The 22,804-nt window shown below is 43.2% G+C and overlaps 1 protein-coding gene across 21 annotated transcripts in view; it reads left to right on the top strand.

The window, feature by feature from the left end:
- FMN1 (formin 1) overlaps positions 1 to 22,804 on the top strand; it is a 432,624-nt gene that overhangs the window by 113,602 nt on the left and 296,218 nt on the right. For 19 of the 21 annotated variants that reach the window (XR_012073400.1, XR_012073398.1, XR_012073396.1 and 16 more), the window contains one exon: positions 13,989 to 14,106. The exons of 1 other annotated variant lie outside the window; for it this stretch is intronic. Coding sequence is in view for 13 of the 20 variants with exons in the window: in XM_072962721.1 (XP_072818822.1) it covers positions 13,989 to 14,106 (118 nt within the window). In the remaining 7 variants the exon portion in view is untranslated. Of the gene's footprint in view, positions 1 to 10,608; positions 12,571 to 13,988; positions 14,107 to 22,804 lie in introns of those variants that run through there. One more of the 21 variants, XM_072962730.1, reaches the window with a different exon arrangement.

The following is a 22,804-nucleotide window of genomic DNA, read 5'->3' as shown; positions in this document are numbered from 1 at the left end:
CACACCCAACCCTAAGTGTCTAAACAAGCAACAAAATTTCCATATATTGATTCCTTCCTAAATTGCCAGGCACCACCCTTTGAAGTATTATTATACCTATTGTACAAATAAGGGGAGAGGTTCAGTAAAGTCAGGTGAAGGATTTGAATTTAGGTCTGTCTGAGTTTGGACCCAAATGCTTAAATGTTAAGCCTCTCTGCCTCTTTACTAGTTTGGATGCTTTTTTTGTTTGTTTTGTTTTTAATATAAGAAACAAATTTATTTAACGGCCATGAGTTAGCTCATGTACTCAGTGAGAGGGATTGAGAACCAGGCTCAGAATTAGAAGTTAGAACCACAAGCAAAATCACCCCCCAGAACTCAATCCAGTGAAGAGTCTGCAACTGCTCACATGGAACTCGAGATGCCGCAGACCTGGGGTCTTTACAAAAAATGGGGAAACCCCGATGGGAACATGAGCAGATTTCAGTCGCTTCCTGGTCCATCGCTGCTATAATGGCAGACTCCACAGCATAAATTAGCTTCGATAGCGAAGAATGAATGCAGAGTACTCTCTGAGGCAGTGCCTTTGCACCTAGAAAGGGCTACATCCCTGTCTTGTTTCCATGGAAGCCAGTGAGAGCCTGTCACTTAACGCTCAAGGCCACAGGTGGACTCCCCAACTCATTAGCATATTCATGACAGCCGGGGGGGGGGGGGGGGGGCTTGTATTTGCAGGTGAAGTAAACTCAGAAATACCAAAGTAGCTTGTTTTCTGCAGGACTAGGTCTATTTGTATGTGTGAGTATGCATGTGTGAGTGTATGCGCGTGAAAGAGAGAGAAAGAGACACAGATCATGTGTCTGCCGCCTGATGATAAATATACAAGAAAGGATTTAGATGAAAAGAACATTGGAAGGGATACATTATTGATCAGACTGGAAAAAAAAATCACTTTTTTTTTTCTTACAAACTGCTCACCACTTTAAGTCACGATAAAGCAGTTGGAAAAGAGTAATCTGATTTTATTCCAAACCCCATGAAATTCAACCGATTATCTGTCTCAGATTAGTTCCAATTTTGAAATTGGCGTGGAAGGTTGTTATCACATTTTAAAAGGAATCCTAATTTATGCCAGTCATAAAGTTCAAGTTCTTCAGCCATTTCTCACACTTCCCTTGACATCTACCTGTCCTCTCGATATACTGCAAGATCATGACAAATCGAGTAACACCTCAGACTTCTTTACATGACGAAAAGAATGATAGGCTTGTCTTAACCATTGGACACCTTAATGGTTACTGAAACTGTGCAATTTGCTTTTCTTTGATGACGATGACAGTGACTGTCCTTATTTTCTCTTCGTCTCTTCTGACATGAGCTGTAATAGCAGTTTATGTAAAATTTGGACTCTTGAAGCGTCTACATGGAGAAAACTTTGTATTATGCTGCCAGAGCCTGAGAGAACACAGGTTAGGGCTGAGTTTCCTAAAATTGGTAAGGAATTTGTCTATGAATTTAATTTAAATGAATTGGAATATCACACTGAAATATTTTATTTGGCTTCTCTGCAATTCAAATGATCGCTTCTGTGCTCCTTTTGAATGAGTTCCATGGCCTGCAGCCTCCCTCTTCTGTCTCAGAACCTCAGTGCTGTCCGCTCTCACTAGGCTTGGAGTGCTGCGAGCTTCCCATCGCTTCTTTAAACATTGGTCTCCTTCCACGTGTATGGCTTATGTTCCATGTGTCTGTTTCAGAAAAGTATTTTTTTTGCTTTCCTCTTCAGTATAGAGATGGGAATTTGTGGTTAAAATTACATCTCATATGCTGCATGCAAAATCCAAAATGCAGCAGCCTTCGCCTAGATAAGGTTTGAGAGCACTTCTGTGCTAACATGGGCTCCAGTTTTCAGGGCCCATCTATTCGTCTCTTGCCTTTTGACTTTTACAGGGTTTAATTAAGCCGTCTTGATTTATTACTATTATTTCTTCTCAGTTGCATTAAAAACTGCAGCTACTCCTTAAATGTCCTGGGTGTGAACGTCATTAACTTCCCTTTCCAGCTATGACTGTGATTCCAGGGACTTGTTGTAACATTTCTCCAGAATATTTCATGATATTTTTTAAAGTGTTGAAAATGACAGTAGTGCTCTCTATATACTTGTTTTGTTTAAATCCCCAATTAAAATGATGTGCAAAATGGAGGCGATAGTGAATATATTTCAAAACCATGGAAAGGTGATTTCCTCTCCCCCAGGTCATTGATCCCTGTAAAACTACATATGCTCCATAATAATGGTGTCCCCTATTTACTGAGTGTCTGAGGTTAAACAGGCAAGCATTGGGTTAGGAATATTATCACACTGAATTCTTAGAACAGTCCTATAGTTATTGTTTTCCCCGTTTTAGCCATGTAGGTGCTCGTTCACAGCCAAAGAACTTGCCTAAGTGGCACAGCTAGTGCCCCATATTGAACCCAAACACATCTCCCTCCAAAACCATAGCTCTTGTCTCCTCCTCTTTCTACTTTGCTCTCTCTTTAACTGTGTTTAAGAACAGGGTCCGATGGCCAACAGGCACATGAAAAGATGCTCAGTATCGCTAGTTATTAGAGAAATATCAGTCAAAACTACAATGAGGACCACCTCCCACCAGTCAGAATGGCCATCATTAAAAAGTGTACAAAAATAAATGCTGGAGAGGGTGTGAATAAAAGGGATCCTTCCTACTCTGTTGGTGGGAATGTAAATTGGTGCATCCACTATGGAGAACAGTATGGAGGTTCCTTAAAAGACTAAAAATAAACATACCATATGAGCCAGCAATCCCACTCCTGGGCATATATCCAGGGAAAACTATAATTCAAAAATTGTACATGCACCCCAGTGTTCATAGCAGCACTGTTTGCAACAGCCAAGACATAGGAACAACCTCAATGTCCATCGACAGGTGACTGGATAAAGAAGATGTGGTGTATATATACAATGGAATATTACTCAACCATAAAAAACAATAAAATAATATATGTAGGTATATGTATAACTGAATCACTTTGCTGTTCACCTGAAACTAAAATTGTAAATGAACTACACTTCAATAAAAAATAAAATTAAAAAATGAGATTCTAAACGTAACAGCAACCAAAAATTATATTTCTAGATATAAAAAAGAAAGACAGTATCTAGGCATTAACCTAATAAAGAATTTTAAAAAAAGAATAGGGTCATAGTTGTGACAGTGCCTAGCTTACTTTCTCCTTTATAATTTTAATGCCTTTACATTGGTTTCCATATTTGTCCTTAAAATGACTAAATGATGTGAGTATTAACTTCAGGAATCATTACTTGGCAGATCACAGCTCATAATGTGTCCTTTCTGCTCTCTGCAAATTCTAACTGCTGTGGCCATTTGGTTCTGGTAACCAGGTGATCTATTTTGCCTCCATTCTGATGTTTTAATGTGAAAGAAAATGTTAAAAAATTCCACATTTTTTTGACTTATTGGAATGAAAAGAATCTGGTTGATCCAGAGCAGATCCTGGGTATGCCACTCACTGCTTGTGTAATCTTAGAATTGACTTCATTTCTCTGAGCCTCAGTATTAACATCTAAGGCAATGACCAAGCAGTTGTCACTAGTCACGTGTGACTATTAATTAAAATTTAAAAAAATGTAAAATATAGTTACAAAACAAACTTATGGTTACCAGTAGGGAAAGTGGGTGAGGAGGGATAAATTGGAAGCTCAGGATTTGCAGATACTACTATATATAAATAGACAACAAGGTCCTACTGTATAACACAGGGAACTATATTCAATACCTTGTAATAACCTATAATGAAAAAGAATATGAAAAAGAATATATATATATATGTATAAATGAATCACTATGCTGTATACCAGAAATTAACACATTATAAATCAACTGTACTTCAATTAAAAAAAATTTTTTTAATGTAGTTACTTAGTCACACTAGCCACATTTTAAGTGCACAGAGGCCACCTGTGGCTACTATGGACTGCATTGGATGACACAGATACAGAACATTTCCAGCATCACAGACACTTGCACTAATCTACAACCTGGCGCCAGGGACCCCTTTCTCATAGAGCTATGGGGAGGATTAAAGTACTAGAAAACTTGCATAAAGAACTGAGCTTGGTGCCTCCTTGGGACAACAGAGTGACCCCCTAAAACAACGCCAGCTCTCTTGCCCCTCTCCCCTCATGATGTTCTCACCGGCCTTCATTTTCTTTTAGGGAAATCCTCATCTTCCCTCATTTCTCCTTTGCCTCCTTTAAATTAAAAAAAAATATATTTTAAAATGATAACTAGATCTTTGGTGTTTGAACTAATATTCTCAAGATAACTTTTACTTAAAAAAAAATTAAGTAAGGACAAGAAAAAGATACCCAGTCACAGTGGAGCCAGTGTCAGGGAGAAGGAGAGTCCGGGCAGCAAGAAGCGTATGTGGTTTATTAGATTCCAGATCCTCATCTAAAGCTTGTATCATGAACAACTTTTAGCCACAATGACATGCTTTCTCCATGGACTCCGTGCCTTCTGTAGTGGTCATGTATGTGGGACATCACTATTACTCTTTTGGGAAAAGCTCAAAACTCTTCAAAAACATATCCCAGGAAATTCTGTGCCTTAAAGAACGCTCCTTCCCCCCCTCTCCAGCTCCACAGCTAAGTCACAGCCTTTCCTTTTCCCTCATACAATATTTCACTTCATCATCTACATCCAGTTCATTTCTAAGGACTCAGGTACTGCTTGGTGGAATCAATCTTAGGAATAACTGACAGTAAGACCCTAAGGCAGTAATGCCATAACTATTTCAAGCTTGATTTTCTTATTTGTAAAAATAAGGACATTTAAAGTGAAGTATGTAAGCCTTTGAAGTATAATGAGTTGGCCTAAAAACAGCCCCAAATGGTCCTGGCTCAACTGTTCATGCCTGGGGCTCATGCCCAGGCCGGCCATTGTCTGGGCACGCCCTGCCCCAGAGGGAGGGGACGTCACTGTTGCTAAGGGACTGCACAGCAAAGGATTTCCAGGAGAAAATCCAAATTCACGGATTTTTTTTTTTTTTGACTGATGGAGTTAGTTTGAAAAAATCATCTTAGAGCACAGGAAAAGTAATAAAGAACAGGTGAGCTTTGTCGACAGTGGCTACCCGGGAACCCGTTAATTGCTCTCTCCAGGTGATACAGATGGAAAGAAACCATCCAGAGAGCACGGGCCCTGAAACCCCCAAAGGGGCTCCTTGAGTTTTCTTTGGAGCTCAATGCACTTGTGGCACAGATGTGGCATGGGAAGCTGTATTTAGTAGCCTTATCTATCGTGAATAATCCTGTTCAGACCACATGGCTCCTCTGACCAAGCGCAAGCATAGGAGGGAATTGGGAGGGGCAGCTTCCTGCCTGGGCTGTCAGTTTATCAGTAAATACTTGCTTCATATTGACAAGGTTAAAGAAAAGTTTTGTTAGATGCTGGTTGATGTCTCTAAGAAAGTCGCTCCTTTGCTATGAAAATCTATCCTATCCATACAGTGCTTACTATGCGAAGGCATTGCTGAGAGTGTAAAATACAAGTTAGTTGATTTAATGCTCTCCGTGATCCATGAAGTAGGTACTTTTCTTATTTCACCTTTTCTAGGTGAGGAAGCTGAGGCCCAGGTTGCTTATGTAACTTGCCCAAGGTCATGCTTCTTGCAGGAGCAGAGTAGGACGGAAGCCCAGGACCCAGGGCCAGGTTCTTAACTGAGCACGCTGCCCTGGCTCCTCCGTCACTGCAAGATGACGTGATGCTCTCTTCTCGTCGTCAGCCCTGAGTATGCCTGGGCCTCTCCTCTGACCTTTCTGAGTCTTCTACTCTGTTACTGACGTTCAACCCACTTCCACAGAAGCTTGGGACACTGCTCAGTGGAGCCAGTCTTAGAAACATTTTGCACTCAGACTGCTCCGTGGAAAAAGCCTTAATCCCTGAGCCCTGGCCTTGCCATAGGCAGGTGCAGCCTGTTTTCTCTTTAATCAATTAGTAAAAACAGCTGTGTGCGTCTCCTAGGCTGACCCAGAGGAGCTGCTCTGAGTGTTGCACTAGTTGGCAGGGGGAATCCACACCATGAAGGCAGGGAGGGTGCTCCAAGCCTGAGAGGGAAGGAGAAGCCTAAGGAGGTCTCCAGCTCTGTCTTTCATTTGGCTCCATTTTGAAGATGTGGAAAGTGAGCGTAAAGAGGATGCTGATCAGGAAGGAGGTAAGACTGCATGCCGAGGTGGTAGGGGGATGTGATGAGGGGTGTGAGGACCCCTCGTTTCCCATCTGGCTGTTGCACTTGAGCAGTGTGAACGGGTACCAGTTCCTCAGCGTCTTCTGACTTCAGATGTCTCCATCTTTAAAACGAGAATGCCGAGCTGGTTGACCTCTAGTAGTTCTAAAGTACCATTCAGACTCCCCAAATTTGATTCTCTCCACCTTCTTCCATCATCTTACACTCCTCTCATTTAACGTACGTCTTTTTGGGTACTTGTGATGTCATCATTTCTCTGGAGCTTGCTCTTTGTATCAGACTTCATTTAGTCAAAACACACTTCCTGAACCTCCCAAAACCCATCTCCACCCAGTACCCTGCTCACATCTTTAGTCATAGTTCTCTTACTTACTTTTCCTGGTCCATTGCTCTAAACTTTTTTCTTTCATAGAAATAGTTTCTACCCTCTTATTTACCCTTATTAATTTGAACTCCTTTCTACTTTTCTCAAGCAATCATTACATGAACCTAGCTGAACCCCCAGAAGCTGGAAGCAGTTAGTCATTAAAATCGGGCCCAGAACTTGAAGGGTATTGGATAAGCAGAAGCAGGAGAATTATTTAGCCTAACACCATGAAATTCATCTCACTTACTTAATTATTCCCTTGTCTTGCTGAGTTTTGGGGAGAATATGGGAGGGGATTATCTAAGCTGAGTGACAAGGGGGGGCTTTAGGAAGTTTTTCTTGTAGGCAGGGTCCAATTTCTGCAAATGGATTTAAAAAAGTTTGTAAGGCCGATTTCTTTAATCATTCTGGGCATCAAGAAGCTAAGTTCTGCTGCTTCCTCCTCATCCAGGAGATGAGGTGCCTTTTTGTTGTTGCAGCCATTCTTTTAGGCTTATTTCACTAGGTGTTGTTTGTTGGACTAATGTTCTAATTGCCATGAGGTATAATTAGCTCCAGCCTCAATCTGAGAGAGAGGTGTGATGGGAAAAACACGGACAATTCACTGGTAGTAAATTCTCCACACAAATACTATGTTCAGTTTTCAGGTAGCTGGGTTTGTTTTTAACAAATAGTTACAAAGAACAACACATGGGTCAAACTCTACCTGCTATTGATCATGCTTGTTTCAACTAGTTGTCTAAGGTAGATCATTTCTGGAAAAAAAAGGGGGAGGGTGCTGGCCTTTTGCACAGGTGTAGCTATTAGAGAGCTATTAGAGGGTTTCTTAAGTATCTTGAGGTTAGAACGAAAGAGAATCAGGTGAGGCTGTGAAGGAGAAAAATCTCGGTTGTCGCTGGTTTTGTGTAGTAGGTACTTAATAAGTATGCGTCACAGAACAAAACCGAGAGAAATAATATCCAAGAGAAGTGATGATTTTCCCCCCTGAGGTTATTAAAGCATTAAATAGATTCATTTTTCAAGACCACCCAACTAAGGTCAAATGTGTAGGCTACTTACATGAACACTACGGTCTGAAACATTTTTTCATTCCCCAGATGGCTAGAAGTAGTACCATTTCTCGTGGTCCTGAGAACCAGGGGTCCGAGAGTCACTATTCAATGATCTCTTTAAACCACCATGCTGCTCTTACTCTCTTTCGTATTTACATGGCCACTGCCTGTTTTCGTTCAAAATTGCCTTAGGTCCACCTGTTGCTATTTAGACTGAGTCTGCGGTATAAAGTAGTTACATCTGTGAACAGGGAGTCCCCTCCTTCTTGGCTGATTTCCCTGATTAAACTACATGTTTCATGAAGGTGGAGGGCTGGAGTTCCTTCATCTTTATATTCCAGGAGCCTGGTACAAAGCTGGTGCTTAACAACGATTGTTGGATGGATGCATCTTTGTGATAGTTGTGCTTCCAAAATGAAGGCGAATTGTATGGGTAAGCTGGAAAGCCTCTTGATGCTTTTGAGTCCCAATGATTCTGTCTCATCTGTGACCAGGAGACAAGCCAGCTAGGAATTTTTGCCTGATTTTTCTAAGCAGCCCCTCTAGGCATTCCCCCTAAATTACAACAAGGGGAAAGAAAGGTTACTCTCATATGTGTATTTTTTGTGAAGTCAGTCTTCTGTATCATCTCAGAGGGTAAAGTACAATACATGTCCTAGGGAGAGACCACCAACTGACTGGGCTGACATCCCTACACACTTCAAGACGCAGGCGTGCGTGGAGTCCTGTTGTGGCAGGAAGCAGAGATCAGGGTGGCAGAAGAGTGATTGTGGCTTCTGGAGCCTGGTTGCCTGGATTCAAGTTCCAGTTCCACCACTCACTGATGTTGTGAACATGGGCAAGCCACATCATCTTTCTGTGCCTCAGTTTCCAAACAGGAAAAAGAAAATAATACCAACCTAATCGTTTCGTGTATCCATCAGTTAATATATGTGGAGCACCTGGCACCGTGCTTGTAAACACCTCGTAAGTGTCAGGTGTTATTAGCATTCCCCACTTACCGGCCATGCAGCTTTGGTCAGTTGCATTCTCTTGGCCATCATTGCTTAACTTTTAAAATGCACCTAATAATGCCTTACCTACCTTGAGCCAAGGAGCTGGGACCCAAGACTCCCCACTTTCCGTGACATTGTACTGGTGTCTGTGGGTACGGAGAGGGTGCCGAAACTCTGTAATTCCACTCCGTGCTGGAGCATGGAAGAGCCACCAGCCCCTTCCAATTTGTGCCCCATTTTGCCCAAATCTGCTGAAAGTGCTTGGAAACCTGTCCTGGGAATCTTCTGGAAATCAATAATGATGCCTGAGAAACTGGAGTCTTCTCAGTTAAAGAGCACCAAGTACGTGCCCCGACTCCTCCCCTCTCTCGTGTATTGGCTGGTCTGCATAGTTCTTCAGAAGACCGATCTTACGATCTGGTGTGATGATTCCTTTCTTCTTTCTTGGAGAAGCAGAAGTGTGATTTTATCGATGAGCATTTCCTCTAGACAGGAAGTTTGCTCTGAGACTTAAATGGCACCAGTGAATTTTCCTGTGTGTTATCGTGTGGCCTTTTGATTAAGTGTGACCTAGTTAATAATCCCAAAATACACTGATCAGGAGCAAACAGGGAACTACCCACTTAGACATAAGGTCAAATCAGGCATTAGGATGTACTGACTTATCTTTCCCACAGGGGTTGATGGGATATAATAATATGGACCCTTTTTGCGTGAGGGTTTCTTTTGAACACATTGGTAGAAATTTATTACTGAGATCAGAGTTTCTCAGTATTAATACTTATTGGGGAACACGATTCAAGTTATCAGTGTGGGAGCCACAGCCATTCCCTGCTGCAGATAAAGCAAGACAGTTGTTTTGCTTGTGGCTACAGCTTCTCTTTTGCAGAGTAAATTTCTGTTTGCATTTAACTCTGCGGCTCAGTCTTCTTGCAGCTTCACTCAGAGAGCCAGTGATTACTATTAAGCCATGATTACTACACAGCCAGTTTGACTCTCCCGATCCAGCACAGTGCCTTGCCATCCCAGGTGCTTACTAAACGCCTGCTAACTAGATGGGATTTGAAAAACACTGAGACCTTCAGGTGCGACAGGAAGCTGTCCCAAGAGGCAGCTATGCAGCTAGGAAACAGAGCTGTGATTTTTCCATGCCCTTCATTGCCAGGTTCCCAGCATATAATCAGTGTTGGAAACTACGCTGAGCTGATATTTGGTGGTAGTTTTGTCTGTCCTGCTTCTGTTTTTGGCAAATTGGGTCTGTGACAAGAGACCTGACTGATAGGGACTGTTCAGATGTTTGGCCCCTTAGGGGAATGTGGCTCCTTGGGGACCTCTGATGAAGCACTTTGCCTAACAAGGCAGGTTGTGTGTTTCCGTGTATCATGCCAGGTTTCAATTTGTTGGACTACTGAAGCAGAGAGGGGTGCCCTTTGGCCAGCAAGATTGCTAAGAAAGCCAGGAAGTCAGAGCTGCTGAGCAGAAGCCGGAGGTTGGCACAATGTGGAGGGTTATCATTCCTGCCGGCCGGGGCTGTTTACTCTGCCACCCTAAGGCTGGTGGCCACTGGGCGTGGTGGGCGTGCTTGCCTAAATACCTGTTTGTAGAGCACGGAGACACCCAGCTAAGCTAAAACAGCAGTAACCTGAAACCAGTCGTGTTGGTTTTCCTGCTTCAGCTCTGGCAGCTAAAATCTGCATTCCAGATGAAACCTGCCGGGAAGCGGAAGAAAGCACTTAAAAAAAAAAAAAGCTTCAACGGCAGTAAATTAACTGCTTTTGAAGGTCCCGGCATTTTGAGATGATCTATTTCTTTGATTTCTTTGCTTTAGGCTTTGTATGTGGCTGTGGGTCGTGCACTGCTGGTTTTTTTTTTTTTTTTTTTTTTTTGGCTTGGATGGCACAGGCTTCTGACCATGATTTAGGTGGCAAAAAAGGGCCGGTGAGAAGTATGCCAGTCACGTTCTTCTGATTCACTTTTGAATTTCTTGGGCAGCTCCGGGGGGTGCTGAGGGCTGTCAGGATCCGCTTGCCGGCTCAGCACTTGGGGAGCCTCACTTGCTCACCAAGGAGGAAGTTGAAAGCGACCAGGAGCAGGGCCGGCCGGCACTGGGGCGGAGCTCGTGGCAAGTCCTGGGCTGGGATGCCTGGGGGCAGGCTGACTTCCCCGACGACAAAAAGCCTTTTGTCCCCGGGAATAAATACGGAAGTCCCCGAGGAGCAGCCTCCCCAGGCCGCGTGTAGTAAGGTGCGCAGCCTCCGCGGCTTCTGCGCATAAAGCTCCTCGGACTGTTTACAGTCGCCCTGGGCGCCCCATCACCGCGCCAGCCGGAAGGAGGGCTGGGAGGGACGCGAGCCGGGCCAAGTGTGCTCGCTCTGCGGCTCAGCCCGACTGGCCGGTCCTGTTGCTCTCCGTCCTGGAAGCTAAGAGCCGATGGAGTGGAGAAGCTGAGCAAGCAGGGGAAGGGAACAGAAGTCAGAACTTCCACCCAGGGCACTGCAGCGACATGGAGGACGTTGGCAGCGCTCTGAATGGCAGTGATGGCTCGGAACCAGGACAGCCCGAAGCCAGGCTTGACATGGCCCAGTCGATCCTAAGTAAGTTCTCTATGAGATCCCTGTTTGGGTTTACGAGTAAATTGGAAGCTGTGAAGCCTGAAGAGGAGGATGCGGTGCTGAAAGCCTTCCGCAGTTTGGTCGCGGATCCCACGCCTCAGCCGACTGAGCCCAGCTGTGGCCCGGATCCGCGCGAGGCAGAGGCTCAGGCCCCACCTGACCTCGGAAGTGATGAGAAGACTGGTAGGGTAGAGACCGAGTCGGAAACGGAGGGAAGTCGGAGAGAAGCGGAGGCAGGGATTTCTCTCCCTGGTCAAGAGCTTCTTCCACTCACTCCTTTGACCGTGAGCAGAGACAGTGTCATTTTGGTTCGTGGGACCCTGGTGACCACCACCAGTGATTCCGACTCAGATGAGGGAGGCCAGGAGCCGAAAGAGGGAAGCAGTGCTCCCAGCCCCAAGTCCCCTGGTGTCCTTTTATCTGAACCATCTGAGGTGCTCCAAGAAAAGCCAGGAGATGATGGGGAAAATATTGACACTGGAGAAAGGGGTGACACAGAGCTTTGTGCAAAAGTTCCCCAAGGGACTCCACCAGAGACAAGTGGCAAATCGGAACCTGAGGATGCTGGCCTTCAGACAAAACACAGCCCCAGCCAAGGCCAAGCTGATGAAGAGGGTTCCAGAGTTCTGTCTGTGGTATCAGACCAGAACGCAAGTGTTGGTGTCACTGAGAAGACCTCTTCTAAAAAAGAAGTCCCTGGAGAGAGGTCCTTCCAGCTTCCAGCTTTTTTTAGTGGGTTCCGCGTGCTGAAGAAGGGAGCGACAGCCGAGGGTGGGGAGACCATCACTGAAATTAAACCGAAGGATGGGGACCTGGCTCTGCTCAGGTTGACCCAGCCTGTGCAGAGGTCCTTAGCGCAGGCAGGGCCTCAGACAGTGAAGACTGGGGAGAAAACGGATGATCCGAAGGCCACTCCCACTCTCCTGGAGCAGCTCTCTCAGCTGCTCAGCATCGACGTTCCCAAAGCAGAACCCAAGGCAGAAGACCCTGAGCAGCCCAGCGGGGAAGACATGGGCTGCAGCGCTCCCCAGGAGAGTGAGAGCAGCCCGGGAGGAGCCCCCTCCCAGGGTGGAGAGGTGAAGCCAAAGCCGCCGGAGACTGCCTTGGAGGCCTTTAAAGCCTTATTCATCCGTCCCCCCAAGAAGGGGACCACAGCTGACACCTCTGAGCTAGAAGCTCTCAAGCGCAAGATGAAGCATGAGAAAGAATCTCTAAGAGCTGTGTTTGAGCGGTCCAAGCTACGGCCGGCGGATGGCCCCTCGGATTCCAAAAGCGTACGTAGCTTTGGGCTTGGGGTTTTGTTATAAACTGTGAGGCTGCTGTATTTCTTTTCAGGTTTCTTGTCGAGGGGAATCCCAGTTCCCTACAGTTAGTGACCCACTTCTAGGTGAAAGATGATTATAATCAAATTGTCCTTGTAAGGAGTGCAGAGTTGGACAGAAGCATTTTCTAATATTTTTCTGGATTGTTGTAAGAAGGGTATAAATAAACATGTGCAGGTCAGAAAGGGAAAATGCCGCTCTGAGTTTAATCATTAATAGTAAATGTTCTTACAAAAACCAAGCAGCCTGAAGAATCAACGCAATATGGAAATACAGCCCAGGCTTCCCCACCACTTAATTATATCTCTGTGAAAACTGTATTTTTCCTTTGAAAATCTGCCACTTGGCAAAATACATGTCTGTGATGTGATTAAAATGTTCTGCCTTGGTTTCAAGGCCTCCTAATTGATTGAGCACTGGCTTTCGTATGAGACTTGGGTTTTAATTCTAATTCTGTGGTTTCCTGCCTGGGTAACCTTGATTGTCTCTGAGCCTCAATCTCCTCATCAGCAAAATGAAGAAAATAACCTTCATCTTATATGGTTGTTGTGAAGATTAAATGAAGTTAACAAATGGTAACCATCTAATTAATGACAGCTGTTACTATAATTGTAAAATTTCAGGTAATTTGTAAGGACTAGCAAACACCTGTCCCATGGAACTTAAAGGTTCGTAAGGGCAATGAATAGAACTTCTTGTTTAGTATGAACTTGGCATACAATTATCATTCCCTCTTAAATATTTGATCAGTTAAAACATTAAATTTAAAGGTCTTTGGAAAAATTATCTTGGGTTGCAGTTAAAAACTAAATAAAACATAGCATTCTCCTAGTTGTAAAAATCAACCCCTACAAAAATACCTTGAATGTGAAAGCCGTCTCATTCATTAATTTTTGTAGGAAAGAAAAGAATTGAAATGATCAATGTGGGCTGCCTAGAGAAGTGTATCTTGGCCTATACCTAATGTTCACGGAAAATGCAGAACTGGTCTTTCTATTATAAATAACTCTGGAGTTGTTTGGGATACATTTGTAAACATTCCTATAAATGTAACCTTATAGTGCATTTGTACCTATAGCTTAAAGTATATTTGTGATTTTTTTAAAGAAAAAGTTATATGATAAAAATTTATTGAAGGTTGTGCAATACTTGGCCTTGAGTCTTTGTTTTCATGCCAACTGATCACTTTACATATCTGGAAGAGGATTGTACTGTAGTGACACGTTTCAGTTACAGTGAATGAGGGCAGTGTGCAACTGGCCACTGAAATTAATGTTAGAGTTAGAGTTAGCATGCTTGTTCTCGGGAATGAGTAGTTCTGGCCACATATCATTTAACCGATTCCTTTCTTTGCCTACTTTTTTCAACAGCCTGACCACAGCCCCACTGAGCAGGATGATAGGACTCCTGGCCGACTCCAAGCTGTCTGGCCACCCCCGAAGACAAAAGACACAGAAGAAAAAGTGGGATTGAAGTACACTGAAGCAGGTAATGTGAAAAGAAGCCGGGCACCCAGGAATGAATCTCTTGATGCAACGGCTATTCGTTCTAGCTCAGTAGACGCTCAGAATTTGAGTTTTTGTTTCATTAGAAAATGTAATGCTGCAGCCTTTTCTTTTTGGTTTCTCTATTACAGTGAGCTCTTGCACACATATCATTAGTGGATCTCTTAGAGATGAAAGGTGAATGCAGTGGAATGAATGAAGTGGGGGCACGTGTGTAAAGGAGGGGAACCTTTGGGGACCTGATGGAGAAGGTAGATTACAGATGCCTCAGGAAGCAGGTGGCTGGCCCGCATATAAGCCTGTGTGAGCTGGCAGGGTTGCTGGAAGAGGCAGAGTGCGAGTCCCCAGAGCTGTAATCTGATTTGCTCTTTGTCTTGGAGTAGTGCTTTTAAGCTACAGGAACCTTGTACACAGTGACTGCATAGTTACCATATCAGTTACTCTTTCACTTTTGTTAGACAGAGCTTTATTTAACGCATGGCCAATTTTAAAGTGGTCTAACTCTCGGGAGACCTTCCCAGGAGCTTTGCTTGAATATATTCAAATAGAATGGGAATCTAGATATTTTTACTCTTTAAATGAAGGGGTCACTTGAAATTAAAAAAATAAAAGGATGATATATCTTAATTGTATGTGTGTGTATCTCTCATGAAACCTCTTTGTCTTCCTGGTATTTGAAGATGACCTGTTTTGCTGATTGTCTTAGGGGGGTGTGTGTGTTTGTGTGTGTGTGTTGTCAGTCTGTTTGGTTATACAAAAATAGTTCATTCCTATTCATTGATAGGCATAAGAGGATAGAAGTCTGGGTGGTTTAATAATATATGGGCTTTCCTGCAGGATCATAAAATTACTTTCAGTGACTGAACACGCGTATGACTCAGTTCTACAACCTGATTGCATTCAGCCTTCACTGACACAATTCCCAACTTGTGACTTCCTCAAGACATCAACTACTTCATAGCATTTTTTTCTGCAGTACTTAGTTTTTATTCTGTAAGTCCTCATAGCCTCAGTGAAAATATATAAAGCTATTTCATTCTTCTTGCCTACGTTGGATTTTTCTAAAATTGGAATGCTTGTGATTGCAATATCGAACCACCTCCCAAGTTGTCTTTCTCATGATCTAGCACAGTTTGAATGGTGACAAGTACTGAAGTTTGCTTTCATGAAAAACAAGAATCCTGTGAATTCTTTCTCATAGTTGACTTTGGTGGTCTCTTGTCCCTACCAGTGTATTATGGCAGTCTTCCTTGTAAGATGAGCATTTGCTTGGTTGAGAAGGCAATAAATGTCATAAATGGCTTTTCAATATACTTCAAGTAGTATTTTGGTGCATTTATACCTCTATGGAGATTCCTTAGTCTTTGTGCTTGTCCTCTTCCATTTCCAGGAGCTCAGAAGAGAGCTGTAATTACCTCTCAGTGTAATTAATTATACTGAAAGTCAGTGGCTTTCCCACTCTCTCTCTCTTTTTTTTTTTTTTGTCATGGGATGTGTGTTCTCAGAGCTTTGGTCTTGGATGAGATGGGGGATGAGAGGGAGGAAGCGGTGAATAATGACAGTTCTCTTGGGTGGGTTCTGATGGCACAATGACACCTTGCAACAGAAAGAAGGCTGGCTGTTGGCTGGAGAAGGTCCCCAGCCAGCTCCCAGGGGGTGGCGGTACTGCGGCTGACTTACAGTGCTCCCAGAGCCTTGTAGTGCTAATTACTCTGCTGATACACTTTAGGGGGAGGGAGTGTCAAAGAAGATACCCCATACCTGCAGGAAACTTATTTTTACCCCATTGCTCGATACCGGCGTATGGTTGCTTTGTCATTTATTGCTAATCTTGAGGAAGTTAACATTTTCCTTGTGATTTCCTTAAACGCTATAGTTGAGAAATCTGGAATCCTAGAAGCATTTGGTTTATAACTTAGGACATTTTGTGGTATTTCCATTGGTTTGCCTGCCCCTAGGGAAATAAGTAAGAATTGCTGCTCTGTGTGGAGCCTAAGAACAGAAAAATTAGATCTAAAACATTTCAAGGTGTTTGAAGTCTTATGCCTTAACATCTTCTGTGCTTTTTCTTTTTTTCTGGCATGCATTATTCATTAAATTAGTGAAATGGGAGATCAAGACCCCAGCATTCATATTTCAAGTGCGCTATAGGAATTCGGTGCTGTCGACATCGAAGCCTAGTCCTTGGCAGAGCTGGGAATGAGATGGTGTTTTCCATCACGAGTCTCTCACTGTCTTTGTGCTGCCCTCGGCCTCTTTGGACTTGCCACTGCTTGTGTTTCCCTCTATTCAGAGTTTCTCGTTCAGTGATCTTTTTCTGAGGCCTTAGGAGATCACTTAATATAGTAAACTTACTTTTTTTTCAAGGATACAAAGAAAGAGCTGATATAAGGGAAGCTGTCCCTTTAGTCTATGGCTTCTAGAGGCCTCTTAGCCATATGGGGGCAGCTGACCACTGCTGCTGGTGCCTGCTGCCAAGGATGCTGTCTCCTGCCGCCGCCAAAGCCACCAGCATCACCTGTAGCTGTGACACTTGGCCGCTGAAGTCTTTGGCTCCCAGTGGAGCCACTGATTCCATTCTGATGACACTGTGATCCCCCTCAAGGACACTTCCACTGCCGATCTGTGAGCTCTTGGAACCTAGGTGGTGGGCCAGTTGAGAGAGCACTAGCACTCCCCAGAGCTGTCACTCGGGAGTCTTGTGGAGATGCTGCATTTGACAGCTTACCATGCAGGGAGGGACCCCAGTGTTAACTCACTGCTGTGCGTGAATTGCTCTGCTCAAGTGAGAAAGAGTCACTTTCTCCCATGTCCTGTGCTGTCCTTTCATATGTTGTTATCAGTGCAGTTCTGCGTTGTGTCTGGGATGCCGCAGAGCAATTTTGAGTGAAAAGAGCATTCTTCCTCCTGTTCCTTGGAATTGGGCTGGGGGCAATCAGGGACAGACCCCATGTTCTTCTCAGAATTGTCTTTCCTCCTCTGAGTACAGGAGCTTGCCATTGAAACAAGCTTGTGAGATAGTCTTGCTTTTTTTTAGGAAGAATCTTTTAGTGGGATCCTCATATCCTTAAATGGTTAATCAACTCACTTGAGTTGAATTCCCTCTGCTGCAGACCAGAAACATCTGGATGGACTAAACTTGACTACCTTGTGAAGCTCGGAGCAGAGTCAAACCCAGTCACAGCCAAGTGAAAAGGTGTGTTACGAATCAATACAAGGGGGACCTAAAAGAAAAATATCTGCCTTTCAGTGTGAGGTGGCAAAAGCACTGTGTCTTGTGAGAAATAAAGAACCCGTGTTCTCTTCTAGTCATCCTCTGTCCTGTACACGGGGGTTATTTAAGGGTTAGTAACGTGCCCAAAATCTTGGGGGGAAAAAGGACTGGAAATTAAAGTATCTAGGTATTGTAGAATAGTCAAACCATAAAGATAACATGGGGTTAAACTTATTATCGGAAACTTGAAAGAAAACATTTTCTAAACTGTATTAAGACACTTTTTCCTTTTGCTTTGTGAAGTATAAATGCACCTTGCCATATTTGTTTTTTCTTTGGATAATTATATTTGCTCTTACTGTATCAACTAAGGTCCTGTGTGGAATCAGGTGAGGATGATTTGATCGAGACTTGGTTGGGGACTATTTACAAAGGTGTGGGCAGGGTTTGGGGAAAGCAGTGAGAGATGGAGCAGCACTGGGCTAGTAATAGTGAGAAGGGTTTACAGCCCTGGACCTGAAGGGGAGGGGCCAGGAGAAGGTTCTGGGAAACCCAGAACATCAGAGGCAGGCTGAGGGGTGTGGAGAGGCCTGCCCAACAGGACCTGTGGCCTTCAGTGGAGAGATGCAGCCAGTCCACGGGGACCTGACGGGGGGTGGGGAGCTGGGGGAATAAATACCTTGATTTTCTTCTCTTGCTCTCTGGTCTCCTGTCATCACTCCCCTTGTCCAAACCCAGAGAAGTCAGAGGACTGGGAGCCACGTTAAGCCAGACAGCAGGGCCCAGAAGTGGGGGGAGAGTGGATCTGGGAATCAATAGAAGATGCTCAGCGTGGTTTCACTGCCAGCAGACTCCAAGTGAAAGAAGGTTCTAAAGCTCGTCAGTCGCTGGAGCAGAATTGGCAGGTGTTCCTCGTTACGCCTGACCACACAGGGCTCTGATGCAAGGACACCAGTAAAGACTCGTGTCTTTCATCCTGTGGGAGGGTTATGTTTTCTACTCCAGTCAGCTCATGGAAAGTATAATGGTTTTGCTCAGAGCCTCGCTCTGGGTACGCCTACTTCACCTTGGCGTAGAGGCTTTGTTGACTGATTTCAGAAAATCTTCATGTGCTTTCAGTGTTTCCCGGTCTTACAAAATAAAATAATATCGAAAATAGCCAGAAATACCATAAAGCAAGACAAACTCTCTGTAATGTGTTTCGTAGAGAAATCATTGCCACCGTGTTGAATTACAACAGGCCTATGTAAATTTGATACTTACATTTTTTTATCACACTGAATAGATTCCTTTTTATACCTGAAAATGTGACTTTGATTTTTCCTACATTTGAACAATGATTATATTTACAGAGATTTTGTTTTTTCAGGTTACTATAATAATGAAAATAATGCTGTACATATTTTTGTTCATCAGTGCTTTCCTTTAATTAGAATAAATTCCTGTGGTGGAATTGCTCAATAGAAGTGTATATATATTTTAAGGTTTTTGGTGCATACTTATTGCCAAACTTAATTTTTCTTGTAGATTTCTTCCCAGCATTTGTGTGTGTGTGTGGTGTATATGTACTTTAAATTGATTCCACCTTTCCTATTTTTCTATGTGCCAAACTTAATTTTTAATCTAAAATTAATCAGTATGAAATTAAGACTTTGAAAACACTGAAAATCTTTTCCCTCTTATCATTCCCTTTTAATTTCACTTACCCTTTCTGGTACATAGACGTTTTAAGTACTAACGTAGTCTAACTACCTTCATTTTGTTGTGTAGCTTTTCTTCTGGCTTAAGACCTCCCCTACTCAGAGATCGTCTGTATTTTTAAATTTCTTAAGTAATTTCTTTCCACCGTTTCTTTACATCTCTTCTTTTTTTGATTTCATACGAAAAACTTACTTTGGTGCATAACCTGAGGTAGAGATCTCAGACAGCTTCTGCTTTCCCGAGGAGCTGGTTGTCCAGCAGGCTTCTGGAGTAAGTGTTCCTGTCTGTGCTGAGTCTGGGGCTGTCGGGCTTTCTGTTCTCTTTGTGTTTTGTACTGATCTTAATTATTGCAGCACTATAATGCCTCTCAGAATCTGTTCACGTTCTCATGCATACTTTTAAAAACTGCTTTTAGTTTTCCTCTTATTGATTCTTCCAGAAAACCTTAGCTTACCTGGTCAAATTTCAGAAGGATCCCTTTGGGTTTTTAAAATTGGAATTGCATTATTTTATACATTAATGTGAAGGGTGGGGATGAGAATTGAGATCTTTAAAATGCTTAGTATTTCTACCGAGGAACATACCTTGTGAAACTATTCAAGTTTTCTTTTTTGACTCAATAAACTATGTATCTATCTATCTATATCTTGTACTTTGCTTCTAAATGTATTCCTAGGTATATTATGTTTTGAACTACGTGATATGAAGTTGAATCTTATGATTTATTTTCGCTAAAAGTCAAATGCATTCCTAAGAATCTAGTGACTCCTGCACATTAACTGCTTTATAGATTTCTCTCCCAAGGTCAGAGCTGGACTGAGTGAAGGGCACATTAAGACTGACTGACTGATCTTAGGGGTACCATCCCTCAGTTTTACTCTGGTTAGTGATTCTTAATATTCTGAGACTCCTTTAAAAACCTAATGATGATAGAAAGCTATGGAAGAAGACACTACACTTAATTTTGCTTCTGTAGTATTTCGGGCCTCTCCTACCCATCTGTGGACATCAACACCCTAGGTTTAGATGAAGAAACTTTGCTGCAAACACGCAGCCCAGAGCTGGGCTTCTTTTCCTATTCATCTCCGATTTTGTTTTATGATGGATGGCCTGAAACATCTCATTATTTATTATGGTATTTAAAAAATATGTCATAATATGTGCCTCAGCATCCTGAGAGGAAATAAAGTTAATGTTTGTGAGATTGAAACGGTACCTTTTGGGAAACTGACAGTGGCTTAATTACCCATCGTAAAAAGGAGCATGAAAATACCAAGAAGGAAAGTACTCAGGTTTTCTGAAACAAAATGAACTGTGCATATTTGATTTCTCTTTCAGTGTACATCTGGAAAAGCTGTTCTCACCTCGGGCTGCACCTCAGAGCTGGCCTGGGGCTGGGGGCTGGCCCATGGACCACTCTGCTAAGGGTGAGCACCGTGGCTTTTGTACAATGAGAACCCAGTACCAGGCATCACGGTTATTGGGGTGGGCAAGCTGCCAGTGTGTGTGGCATCTCTTGGGGCTTCCTCATATCATCCCGAACCTGGGAGTAGTTCAGAAACATCCCTATGTGGAGTATTTTAGATAAGCCTCCTTCAGTTTAATAAAGATCTGCCTACTTTCTGGTCTGTTGCTATTTTGAGTTCCCTCGGTTATAAAGTGATAGAGCTGTTTGTCATCCTTCCTGGTGAGTCAGACTTCGTTGCCTCACCAGCCAGGGAGAGCTATAAATATCTTGGAATATTTTACTGGCCTGCGTACTTCTAAAAACTTCTTCATTCATAGCCAACAGGCTGCATTAGCCATGAATGGATTTTCCCTTAACATCGTGTGTCTAGACAGATAGCCTAAACATCTTCTTTCACTGTCTAGGTGATAGGTTTGCTTCTTATACCTTTTACAGGATTTTGTGACATGTTACCATCACTTGTATGGAATTACGGTGATGGGCCAGAACTTGAGAGCTGTACGGACTAAAGACCAGGAAAGCCTTGCATTTTGTGGCTGTGCAAGGAGGGTGTACAGGGAAACTGGAGGTGACACGGGTGTGTCAAGCTTCCACTGACTGTAGGTGGGAGCTGTGAGGAGGGAGACTGACTTCCCCAGCACAGATGGGAACTAACAGTGGATATTAAGCAGAGGGAGTCCCCAAATGTGGACCAGCGACTCAGGAATCATATGTTTGTCTTCCAGGAAATATTAGCGAACGTTTTTGGCTCAGGGGAGTTGAGATAAAAGATTAAAATATAGAATCTGAAATTTTAGCATATGAAAAAATTAGAGCTGCAAGCATCTTAGAAATCATTTTATTCATCTTACAAATGAAAGCCAGAGTGGTAAGACTTACTGAAAGATACATGTAATTAATAAGAGCCAAAATCACAGTTGGAAAAGAAGAATGGCAGCTTCAAACTGGGGGCAGGGGGTGGTTGGAGAGTGATGGATTTTTTTTTTTTCTGCCAATATACCAACAAAGATCCGGAGGGGAGAGCATACACAGGATCAGGAGCATTTGAGAATTATGCTTCTTATTAGAAATCAAAGAATTATGGGACCGGAGTGAGTCCATCTGAGTAATAAAGGAGAGAGCATATGAGGACCATACTGGCTCACCAGACACATCCACAAAAATTGACTGGGTCATTGCATGCTGCTTTTTGATTCATAAAAATAAAAAAGGGTTTTGTTTTTTTTTTAATGGTACCTTTAATGCTCTCAAGGGTCGCATAAGCCATGTAAAGCAAATAAAAATGCTTCTGGTTTGCGGATTCTTGCAAAGTTTAGGTGGGGCTCATCAGCGAGTGACAGTGTCTGTGCTGAAGTGCGGGGTGCACCAGTATTTGATTTTAGGAGGTGTGTGAACAAATATTTTCATTGTAATAGTTATGTATTTCAGTATTTTGTGTTTTAGAGAAAATAAAATGAGCACTAAAATCCACTTTGAGGCTGCTTCAGGGGAGATGAGACTGGATTATTTTGGGGGGGGAATTAGATTAATTATTTATTTTGGATTCTTTTTTATTGAAGTATAGTTATTTATTTATTTATTTATTTATTTAATGACAGTACTGAGGATTGAACCTAGGACCTCATGCATGCTAAGCATGTGCTCTACCACTGAGCTATACCCTCCCCCACTGAAGTTTGATATGCTATATCCTTTGCCCCATTTTCACAAATACCTCCCTTCAGTGTTTTTCTTTCTCAAAATTTCTATCCAGGTGGCCCCATTTTTCTTGTCTCCCTTGAATCTTCCTCTATCACCAGCTGCCCAGTGCTCCAGATCCTCTAGGTAGCCACTTTGCTGTTCCACCATCGGCACCCTCCTGTCCCAGCCCCCACCACGTCCTTTCACTCGAAGGCCCCCTCTTGTTCGCCTTTAGTGTGCCCAGGTTGCCAATTAGCACAGCAAAGAAAGGGCACTCACTCCTTCAGATCCCTCCTCCATGGAAAGCAGCTGGGAAACCGTACACTTTTTCCTCCTCTGTAGACAGAACAAAGACTGTACTTCTGAGAAATAACTAAATGCAAAGCTTCAATATCTAAACTCGTGAGCATTCCTCCCCAGACAAAGGGAAGCACTGGAGGAATGAATGAGAATATAAGATGAGAAAGGTAGAAGACCTTCACAGAGAGAAAGTAAAGTTGAATCAGGGAAATCTTAGGGGCACGCTTAACTTTGGAATTCCCTTTAGTTTGGGTTTCATGGATTTGAGCATCAGATAGATTTGAGTTTGAAGCTTGGCTCTGCCATGTACTAGCTGTG

The sequence above is a fragment of the Vicugna pacos genome, chromosome 6 (genome assembly GCF_048564905.1).
Source record: "Vicugna pacos chromosome 6, VicPac4, whole genome shotgun sequence".
Classification (NCBI taxonomy): domain Eukaryota; kingdom Metazoa; phylum Chordata; class Mammalia; order Artiodactyla; family Camelidae; genus Vicugna; species Vicugna pacos.
This window is presented reverse-complemented; position numbering and strand designations above follow the sequence as displayed.